This window comes from Phyllostomus discolor, chromosome 12 (assembly GCF_004126475.2).
Source record: "Phyllostomus discolor isolate MPI-MPIP mPhyDis1 chromosome 12, mPhyDis1.pri.v3, whole genome shotgun sequence".
NCBI classification, from domain to species: domain Eukaryota; kingdom Metazoa; phylum Chordata; class Mammalia; order Chiroptera; family Phyllostomidae; genus Phyllostomus; species Phyllostomus discolor.
The window spans coordinates 21,475,869-21,486,328 of NC_040914.2; the positions used below are offsets into that span (position 1 = coordinate 21,475,869).

A 10,460-nucleotide genomic window follows, 5' to 3' on the forward strand; every position below is an offset into this window, starting at 1 on the left:
GGTTGCCCTGGTCCAAGCTATTCTCTCCCATCACTTTTACTACACACAGTGGTCTCCCAACCCTCTCACCCTACAAAGGGGGGTTAGGAGAGAGAGCCAGCCCTGAGGGGCAGCACAAGGTAAAAGACTCAAGGGTGTCTCCCTGGAGCAGAAAATATGTCAAACTGAGCTGTCAAAATAACTAAGAATATCTGGGTTTCAGAGCAGCAGAAGTGGGAGGAAAACAAAAAGCATCACCAACAGTGAAATTCCCTCTTTATTGAGCAAGCAGGTGTGCCAGACACCAGTGCACATATTTCAACGTATTGGAGACCTTGAATCCTCCCAATGGCAGCCACTGATTTATGAGGAGTTTACTGTTATTAGCCCCATTTTGCAGATGAGATTCTGTACAGTGAAGGAGGGCACTTCCCAAGGGTACATGAGTAGCAAGGGGCAGAGCTGGGATTTCAACTCAGGTTTTTCCAGACTTGTGACCATTCCTCTGTAGGGGGATACCAAGCCCATGGGCTAATCAGGGAGAGCCGGCTGCTTAGAAGGGGTTTTTCTGTCTTCTGTTAGTGGTGGGGGCAAGACCTCAGCCTGTGTCCCTGCTTACCACCAGGGATGCAAGGATGGGGCTGGGGTCAAGTCAGGCACAGGATTAAGCATGAAGGGTTGGACCTGGGAAGGTGAGGGGAAAGCAAGGTCTTGGTCAGAGATATTTTAGAGCCAACGAGTGGGGATCAAAGTCAAGGGTTGGATGTCACATGTCAGAGCTAGCTGCCCTGAATGACTTTTCGGATCCACTGGCAATATCTACAGACATTGGTGTAGACCCCCGGCTTCTCCTTGGATCCGCAGGGGACATTACCCCATGATATAAGGCCTCGGAGACGGTCTCCACACACCAGCGGACCCCCAGAATCACCCTGTGGGAAAGATGGAGAGAGTCAGAAATGCAGGGAGAGAAAGACATGGAGACAGAAGGAGACACAGAGACATATAGAGAGGGAAAGAGAGACTCTCTGAGATGGAGAGAAATACTCGGGGACAGACAGACGGACAGACAAACACACAATCATAGGCAGGGAAATAGGGAGACCAAGGGAGAATCAGGAGCAAGGAGAAACAGAGAGAACGCCAATACCCAGAGAGGCAGAGAGAGAAAAAGAGAAAGGAAAAGAACAAAGGTAAGAACAGAACAGAGTCTGACAGGTGGGGGAGGTGGGGAGGGAGTGAGGGGGGTTGGAGAGAGAGACGTGCATGCTCTTTCTTTTCATCCAGATTGTGTGTATCACTTTATCTTGGTCTCTCTTGCTCCTTCCTGCCTAGTCCAGAGCCTTCAAAGTAAGTTTCGGCATAAGGTAGGGAGACCCAGTGGACAACAGAAGAGGGAACCCAAGTTAAAGGTATTTGGGAGTGGGTGTGGAGCCCCTTCTCTCCCCAGTGAGGGTCCCCCTCCTCCCCAGCTTGGCCATGTCTGAGCAGGACTAGTGAAGTCTCTGTCTGAAGGACGGTTCCCTCATGCATCTGCCTCCATGCTGTGTCTCTCTAGGTCTTGATCTCTCCGTCTCCATCCTTGTTTGCATTTCCCATTTCTGCTGGCTGTCCTTGTTTCTCCACGTGTTCCTGACTGTGTTTCTGTGTGTCAAATTGAGTCTCTCACCCTTTTCATGCCTCAAAGCCTCTGCCAGTTTACCACTGTTAAGCTCCATTTGGGTCTGTGTGCGACTCGCTCTCCCTTCCTGCCTTGGTCTGTATTTTCGTGTCTCTGTCCTTTGTTGTGTACCTGGCAGGTCCCATAATCCGCCTCACCTGGCAGGAATCCTTCCCGTACTTCTCATCTCCTGCACACACCATGTTTCGGGTGATCTGGCCAGGGTAGGCACGCTCACACTCCTCTTGAGGTACCAGGTGGATGTATGCACATTGGATGGTGTTAGGGAAATTACCTGATGAGAGACAGGGGCCAGGCTCCATTTACAACCCACCCTCCCCACATCTTCTTCAGCCATCCTCCACCCCTTACAATCCTTCCCTCCCCTGTTGGTTCTCATTCCCCACTGGTTCCTTTCTCCCTATTTGTATTTCATTCTTATAACCCATTTCTATTGGCTCTGACTCCTGATAGGTCCCCCTTTAGGTCATTCTTCTCCCCCATTGACTTGTCTTTCTCATTGGTTGCCTCTTCTCCATGAGTCATTTTCTGTTGGTTTTTCCTTTTTCCTAGGTCTTGTCTCCATTTCTCTCTCTTCCATCGATCCCACCTTCTCCAGTAGTTACAGCTGACCTCTAGACTCTCTTCCTGGGGGTAGTGACCTCCTCTATTATACCCTTTTGCCCTTCATTAGATCATTCTTCCCCTTGGTTCATCCTGATTGGTTACCACTTGACCATTAGTCTTTTCCTTACTGGTCCCCTTTTTCCCATTGGGTCTCTCCTCCTATTGGCCCGTCATCAATGGTCCACCTCCCTCATTGGTCTTTTCCTAAATGCCTGCCCTCTCCCATTGGCTCTACCCTTCCATTGGCCCTTCATCTGATAGTCCACCTTCTTTTTTTGGTCCTCCACTTATAGGCCCACTTTCAGTGGTTCCTGCTGATTTATTGGACTATTTCTTCCTTTGGTCTTTCCTGTAGTGACTCTTCCAGACTATTCACTCTTCCCTAGTGGCCCTTCCCCCATTAACTCTCTCTACCCATTCACTTTCTCAATTTGTATTCTTTGGTTGGCTTTCCTGCTTTATTAATCTCCCTTCTTTCATTAGTCCCTCCTCTGCTTATCCCTTCTTGACCATCAATTCATCCTGATCGGTCCCCATTTGACAACTGGCCCTCTTCCTCATTGGTATCTTCTCATTGACCCTTCATCTTATGGCCCACCCACCCCTGCCATTCATCCATTGGTCTACTTTCTCCATTGGCTATTCACTCATTGGCCCAACTCCCATATTTGCCATCCCTCCCCATTGACCTTTCACCCAGTGATCCACAGTCCCATTGGTTTGCATCATTGGATCACCTTCATCTTTGACCCTACCTTCTCTATGACCCATCACCCATTGGCCTTCTCCCCCATTGTCCTTGTCCTACTGACCATATTCTGTCTTGCCCCAGCCTAGGATGTGGCATCTGGTGTGGTTGGCCGAGCAGTCTCTCTCCAGGGCTAGGGGCTGGATGTGTGCAGAGAGATTGGCTGGGCGCTTCAGGCGTAACAGCATGATGTCCTGGTCATGAGTGCCAGCATTGTAGCCAGGGTGGACCACAGTTCGGACAACAGAGCTCTGCTCCTGGAAGTGTTCTGTTTCATAAATGTTATGCTTCCCCAGGTAGACCTGAAGATTCCTGGGAGAGAGGAGGGCTGGGTTACACCTTCAGCTCTTGGGCTGCATTTGAGACTCCAGATGGGGCCGCAGTGGGAGGAAAAGATAGCCTGGTACACCATGAACTATCTGGCCTATTTCCCTTAGTCTTTTCAGCTCAGTAAACGACAGTTCTATCCTTCCAGAATAAACTTGGTGACTATTCTTGACTCTTTATTTCATGCCTCACATCAAAGCTGCCCAGAAATCCTTTTGTTTCTCCAATGTATATCCATAGTGTGACTACTTCTCACTTCCTGCACTGCTACCATCTTGGTCTGAGACAACATCATCCCTCACTTGGACTACAGCAGTAGCTACCTCATGGACTCCTTGCTTCTGCCATTGGCCCTCTACAGCCTCTCTTCCACAGAGCAGGCAGAGATGTCTTAACAACATAAGTCAGTTCTGCTCTTTGTCTTCTCAGAGTTTTCTGATGACACTCATCTTACTCAGGGTAAAGACCAAGGTAGTCACCATGTCCCACAAAGTGCTGCCCATCACCTCGCAGGTATCTCCTCCCACTCTCTCCTTCTCTTCTTCTGCCCCAGCCACACTGGTTTCTCTGCCTTTCCCTGAATACAACAGTCATTTTCCTGCCTCAGGGCCTTTGCACTAGCTGTTTCCTCTGCCAGAAACTTTCCCCCCACAGAAATCTGCATGGCTCACTCCCTCACCTCCTTCAAATGTCACCTCCTTAGTGAGGCCTTTCCTGGTAACCTAATTAAGATGTAAATGTCCACCCCAACAGGCAATTCCTATCTCCCTCTCCTGTTTTTCTTTCCACCAGAAACCCTATCATTATTATTATTTTATGTGTGAAGTATGTGTTGACTATTTACTTGTTCTACTGTTTCTTCTCCTACCATAGCATCGGTGCCCAATAGAACTGTGTGCAAAGATGAAAATTTCTCTATCTGTGCTGTTTGATACAATGATCAATACCCATAGGGGGTTATTGAAAGTAGCTCGTGAATTTCAAACTTCATCCCATTTTTATTAATGCAAGTTTAATTAGCCATATGTGGCTGATGGCACAGCTCCAGAATATCAAGGTGGAGTTTTTGTTTTGTTCAGATACAGCATCCTCAGTGCCTAGACCAGTATTTGGAACATGATGGATATTCAGTATATATTTGTGAAATGGATCAAAGAGCAACTTCCTTGCTCAAAAGCCTCCCAGAGCTCCCCACTGCCCTCAGAATAAAGCCCAAGCATCTCATCCCACCATGCTCTGCCCCCTGTGAACTGGTAACTCTCCAGATTGTTCTTAATGCCTGGCTTTTCTCCCTGTGCTTACTCTGCTCCAAATGCTCTTCCGCCCAACTTCCCTTGGCAAATTTTCCTTGTTTTCCATGCCTCAGCTTGAATTTCATCCCATCCATCGGCAGTAGGTACCTCTGCTCTTTTCTCTTGGGGAGCCATCCCTGTTCTCCCCCTTCACTGGATTTAGGATAATTTGCAATTGCATGATTTTTTTTTTATTTCAATCATTGTTCAAGTACAGTTTTCTCCCCCCTACTCCCGTTCCAGCGCAATTGCATGATTTTTTTCAGGGGCTTGTTTGTTAACGAACAGTCTTCTTGTCCTTATGTCCCCAAAGGCAGGCTCTCTCATCCACTCCTGACTCTCCACTGCCCAACTCCAACCTGGCCCTTAATGGGTGCTCTCAGTCAGTAGACTCTGAATGAATGAGGAATGTGGGAGTCAGGCCGGTTCTCCCTGAGCTTGTGGGAGACCGCCCTGGGAGTCCTTGGGACCCTGCCTGACAAGACCCCTCCCAACAGTGAGGTGAGGCACCTCTTGCTTTCCACACACTTGAGTTATACCTTGTCATTTCTCTGAGCCTCAGTTTCTCATCTGCAAAATGGGGCCAACAGACCCTTACTATGGAATTCTACTCAGGAAAAGGCATTTCACTGCCTCACTGGGCACCTGGCCTGCAGTGAGCATTGAACAGCAGTTGTCCGTCTAACATGTGGTTGTTAGTCCCCTGTGGATTTCTCCCAGGCCCTCTACGCTCCTCTATCTCTGCTTTTTGGGTGATCTCATCCCATCCCATAGCTTTAAATATCACCTGCTTTGTAGGTGACACCTAAAATGTTCATCTCCATTTCTGACCTCTCTTCTGAGCACCAGCAGCCAACCTGGCATCCTTCTTGGACATCTCCCAGGTATCGCAAACTCATCTTGGTGAAAGCAAAATGTCTGATGCTCCCCTGCCCACATCCAAACTGTTTCTCTTTCCCTGTCCCCTGACTCAGCAAAAGACACAACCAAACACCCAGTTGTCCAAGTCAAACACTTGGAGGTCAGCTCCGCTTGCTCTCTTTCCCTCCCACCCCACACCACCAAGCCCTGCTGGCTCAGTCTCAAAAGAAGTCCTAAGGTTTCCCACTTTTGTCCACTCTCACTGCTAGCATCCTGGTCCCAGCTACCAGTTTATAGCTCCAGACAATGGCAACAGCCTCCACATGCATCCCTTCGTCATCTCCTTCTGCCCAGGCCCCTTCCTGCAAGGTAGCTGGAGTGCTTTTAACAATGAAATCAGATCTTGCTGCTTCCCAGATAAAAACTCTCCAGTGGCTTCCCACTGCCTCTGGAACTAAATCCATCTCTCTCAACAAGACCCCAATGAAAAGAAGGTCAGTTCACAAAGGCAGCCATTCTGCTTGTTTTCTTTTTTTTCTCTTTTGGACCCCCAGGACCCTAAACAGTGCCTGGTACATATTTAATGCTCAATTAAATGTTGGTCGAATGAGACTGGTTATCCGATTGCTTCATACTGGGACAGGGGGAAGTGTGTGTCATGTCACGCCTGAAGTTTGCAAGATGTTGGTGGGATCTCATTGCAACCACGCCCCATCCACAGCATGGAAACTCACGGTTTTTTGCAGTGGGCAGCTGTGAGGACCCACAGTGGGTGAATGAGGACCCCTCCACAGAGCAAGTGGCCTGAGTTGTACAGGGCAGCTTGGTAAGGGTGAGACATCTGCTCGCAGGGTCCGCCATGCTGTACCTTGTCCCTCAGCTCTGCCTGGGCTGAGGAAGGGAGGGAGGGTCCGGGTCAGAGAGGAGGTGCATCCCCCGGGGTGAACCAGAACCGAGTTCTGTCTTCACCATCAAAGTTATCACCATCCCCACACCCAAAGTTACTCAGTACCCTCCCTAAAGCCAATCCCGTCCTCCATCTCTTCTTCACCCTCACTCCCACCTTCCACCCAACCCCCTGCCCTGTCTGCATTGCCCATTCCTCACCAAGCCTCCAACGTCTTCCTTATCCCAAACCCACCCCAGCTGTGGCTCCCACATCCATTTCCATCCTCTGCCCCATCGGCAGCCCCCACCCTGTCCCCAAACCTCCCTAGCCCGTTCCCTGTCTTCTCACCTGCCACAATCAGAACCAGTGTTGCGATCAGCGTCTGCATGGCTGGTCCTGGCAGGGGAAGCAAGTGCTCCATCAGCCCCGGTCTCAGACCCCACCCAGGCCCCTCCCTTTCTTCCCTCTACGTTGTTGGTTCCCTCCTTCCTGGCCTGCCACGAGCTCCCAGCCCTTGACTTCCGATCTCTGTTCAGCCTCCCGGATCTCTTGTCCCCTATCTTCCATCTGAGGGTCCCATGAAGGCAGGTGAGAACGCAGAGCTCCATGGGGGTAGTCCCAGGATCCTCTCACTGTGGGAGTCTCATGCAGTCTTTCTACTCCTCTTGGCTCTCGTTTGCCTGCCTAGTAGCAGGGAGGGCTGGCCTGGAAGATCCTGGATGGCCTTTCTCCCGATGCATTTGCCTCGGCACCTTGGCTCTGAGCTCACCTGTTGCTCACTGCCCCCTACTTGTAGGTTCTGGGGTGCCATGTGGTCTTACCTGCTGGGGGCCACTGCCTACTGGCCCAGGGGTTCTTGGGTTGGGGGCAGGGACAGCACGTGTCACAGGCAGATGAACAGGGAGACAGAGTCAGAAACACAGGGAGCTGAGGGGAGAGAAGAGACTGGCAAAGTAGTGAGGACTCCTAGGAAGGAGAGACAGACAGACAGACAGACAGACAGAAACAGAAAGACAGGGAGACGGAGCAGAGCAATGTTGGGGCTTCGGGGGCCCAGGGCATCAAAGACTGCCTGACAGACAACCCAGGGCTCCCGGCCTCCCTGGAAGAGGCTGGTCTTGTCCTCAGAGGCTCCTGGTGCTTCCTTTTTAACCCCTGTTTCCCCAGGTCCCTGAGGAAACTGCCCCACCCTTTTCCTCCTCACCAGGCCTCCCACGCACATTCCTCCCACCCCCACAGCTCTGCTCCTGATGACCCCTGACCAGAGCTTCCAGGAAAGGTAGCACTGGTCCCTAAGTGCATTGGGGTCTGAGGGAGGAGAGGCTGGGTGCTGACTCCTGGGTCTGGGGGAGGGGAAGATGAAAGCTGACCCTCTCTAGTCCTTGGGCTCCCACACCCTTGAACAAGAAAGTGTCTGGGGGCCAGATGTGGGCCTCCTGGGAAAGTGACAGTTGTGCTGGCCTCCAAGGACCCCACCACCTCTGCCTATGGGTGTGCAGGACCCACAGATCCTGGAGCCCTGGAAACCAGCCAGCATGGGTTAGTTGGGTTGGGGTGATTCACGCACCTGCCTTAAGTCCCTCTGTGAGTGCTGACGACCTCCTTGTCCCCACGAGAGAGTGAGCCAGCTAGTGAGAAAGCATGTGTCACCCAGCTGGCACTCGACCCTGCCCCAGGCTGGGGCGCAGACCCAGGCACTGTGGGGACAGTCAGGCTCTTGGAACAATCAGGCTTTGTCCGCCCCCAGCAGCCAGTGCCACGCTCCTGGCAGCTCCGTTTCCCAACCTCCCTTCCAGAAAGGCCGGTGGCAGGCGGCTGCGTCAATAGTTCCTCTTTGTCCCTGCTTGACAGTCCTGCGGCTGTCTTTTGATTGTCCACCCACATCTGCCCCGATATCAGGACTCCTGTCCCTCCCAGCCGCCCTCCTCCAAGCCTGCCCACCTCGGAGGTCTCTGTGGGCTTGCTTCCCTGGCCCTGGCGGGGTGTCTCCACGCTTGTTTCTTTCTGGATGCTTGTCGGTGTTCATCTCAGTCTCTCCCCGTGTCTCTTTATCTCTCTGCCTCTTTCTCCATCTTTTTCTCTGTGTCCGTCCTTCCCCTTGATTCTCTGAGTCTCCAAATCTCTCTCTGCTGATCTCCCCCTATTCCGAGGAAAAGCGCGTGCATGCGCACAAACCGTCAGGTTCCTGCGGAGCTAGCAGGGGGGACCGTGGGCGGGGCGGGGCGTAAGGAAGCTGGTGGGCCACAGGAGGATTTGAGGACTGGAAATCCAACACCTAGGGAGAGAGGTGGAAATAAACAGGACGGCGCGAAAACTTGAGCGCGACGTGCGAGTGTGGAATGGGGGGCCCTTCGGCTACAGAAGGACCAGGGAGGATGTGAGCGCAGAGGGCCGCGCGTGCCAGAGAGGCGGGTGTGGGCTGAGGAGTGAGGGTGTGCGTGGCTGAGGGGAAGGAAACTCAGGTGGGTATGGTGATCACAAGGACAGGGGAGCAGCGGGGCGTGAGAAGGAAAACAGGGCTTTCAGGAGAGTCGATGGCAATGAAGGCTTCTGATTTTTTTTTCAGGAAAATTAGAAAATGTTTTATTTTATTTTTTTAAATGACTTTATTGTTGTTCAATTACAGTTGTCTGCGTTTACTCCCCACCACTCCTCCCTACCCCAGCCAAACCCTCCTTCCTCCCTTGCTTCCACCCTCCCCCTTGGTTTTGTCCATGTGTCCTTTACAGTTGTTCCTGAAACCCCTCCCCGCTTCCCCCCATTATCCCCCCCACCTCCCCTCTGGTTACTGTCACATTGTTCTTAATTTCAATGTCTCTGGTTATATTTTGCTTGCGTTTCTCTTTTGCTGATTAGCTTCCAGTTAAAGGTGAGATCATATGGTATTTGCCCCTCCCCACCTGACTTATTTCACTCAGCATAATGCTCTCCAGTTTGATCTTAATAATGTCTGCCTCGACATGAACACTGGCTTGGGCCTGGCCCTGCGATTTTTTTTTTCTGCATTAAAGCTAATTGTCGCCACTTTTTCTTGGCCCCCATCACTCCCAGGATGAAAACCAATTTGGCATTCAATGTGCTCTTTGGGGCTGCTGCTCCCTGCCCCGCCCCTCCCCTCAGGCCCTTCACAGGCTGAACTCAGGACCCACCGTCCTTCCAGACAGCGGGCTGGATCCCCAGTCCCCATCCCACCGCCCCCCTCCCTGTGTGGCTCCCTCCTCTCTGTCCCCACTTGCCTGGCCTCAGCTCAGACCTCTTGTCTTGCCCGCATGGACCATCACCCCCGGCCCCCCCCCCCCCCCCCGCCGCTCTGCACCCTTCACTCGACCTCAGAGGGTTCTTCTTGCATCCAGAATTGACCCTGTCTCTCTCTCTCCTGCTCACAACCCTGCCCCGGGGTTCCCCACCACCCTGGGGATGAAGTCTGAACCCCTTAGCCTGGTGTTGGAAAACCTTCAGCATCCAGGACAGTCCTGGCAAGTGGAACTATAATGCCAGGTACACGTGCACTTTTACATTTTCTAGTAGCCACAATTGAAGAAAAAAAAAAAGAAAGTAAAAAGAAACAAGAATTACTACCAACCTGTACTTCTCAATCCCTTCAGCTTTTTTACCTAGTCCTAGTCATGGGGATGTAAAGTAGAGCATAGGAAACTTAGTCAATAAAATTGTGATCAGCCCCTGCTTGTGTGGCTCAGTGGATTGAGCTCTGGCCTGCGAATGCAAGTGTCACCGGTTCAATTCCCAGTCAGGGCCCATGCCTGGGTTGCAGGCCAGGTCCCCAGTGGGAGGCATGTGAGAGGCAACCACACATTGATGTTTTTCTCCCTCTCTTTCTCCCTCTTTTCCTCTCTGTCTAAAAGTAAATAAGTAAAATATTAAAAAAATAATATTGTGATCACTATGTATAGTGTCAGATGGTCACTGGAAATACCAGGGGACCACTTCATAAAGTATATGACTGTCTAACCACTGTGCTCTGCACCTGAAACCAGTGCAAAATAATATTGAATGTAAACTGTAATTGAAAAAAAAATTAAAGAAGAAATGAAAACCTCAAGAAAAAAGAGTTTATTT

The 10,460-nt window shown here is 51.2% G+C and overlaps 1 protein-coding gene across 4 annotated transcripts; it reads right to left on the bottom strand.

Annotated features, from left to right (window-relative positions):
• Positions 1-238: 238 nt before the first annotated feature.
• LOC114510959 (kallikrein-6-like) lies at positions 239-8,734 on the bottom strand. 4 transcript variants are annotated; one of them, XM_028529508.2, is made up of 8 exons: positions 8,325-8,580; positions 7,951-8,011; positions 7,205-7,310; positions 6,732-6,779; positions 6,229-6,385; positions 3,079-3,326; positions 1,798-1,934; positions 239-911 (listed from the first exon to the last, which is right to left on the bottom strand). In XM_028529508.2, exons 4-8 carry the CDS (start codon positions 6,769-6,771, stop codon positions 759-761), a joined length of 735 nt encoding a protein of 244 aa, XP_028385309.1. In that variant the 5' UTR covers positions 6,772-6,779; positions 7,205-7,310; positions 7,951-8,011; positions 8,325-8,580; the 3' UTR covers positions 239-758. The 4 variants fall into 4 exon arrangements, with proteins under 4 accessions (XP_028385309.1, XP_028385310.1, XP_028385311.1 ...); XM_028529509.2 differs by having other exon boundaries at positions 7,205-7,349; positions 8,325-8,568; XM_028529510.1 differs by lacking the exon at positions 7,205-7,310 and having other exon boundaries at positions 8,325-8,734.
• Between the last annotated feature and the right edge of the window lie 1,726 nt (positions 8,735-10,460).

Bases quoted from the DNA above. Each gene is read 5' to 3' on its own strand.
- LOC114510959 (XM_028529510.1), bottom strand. From the start codon at position 6,771: ATGCAGACGCTGATCGCAACACTGGTTCTGATTGTGGCAG. The intron at 6,386-6,731 runs GTGAGAAGACAG...TCCCTTCCTCAG, and splicing joins ACTGGTTCTGATTGTGGCAG to CCCAGGCAGAGCTGAGGGAC. The intron at 912-1,797 runs GTGAGGCGGATT...TCTTTCCCACAG, and splicing joins ACGGGAAGGATTCCTGCCAG to GGTGATTCTGGGGGTCCGCT.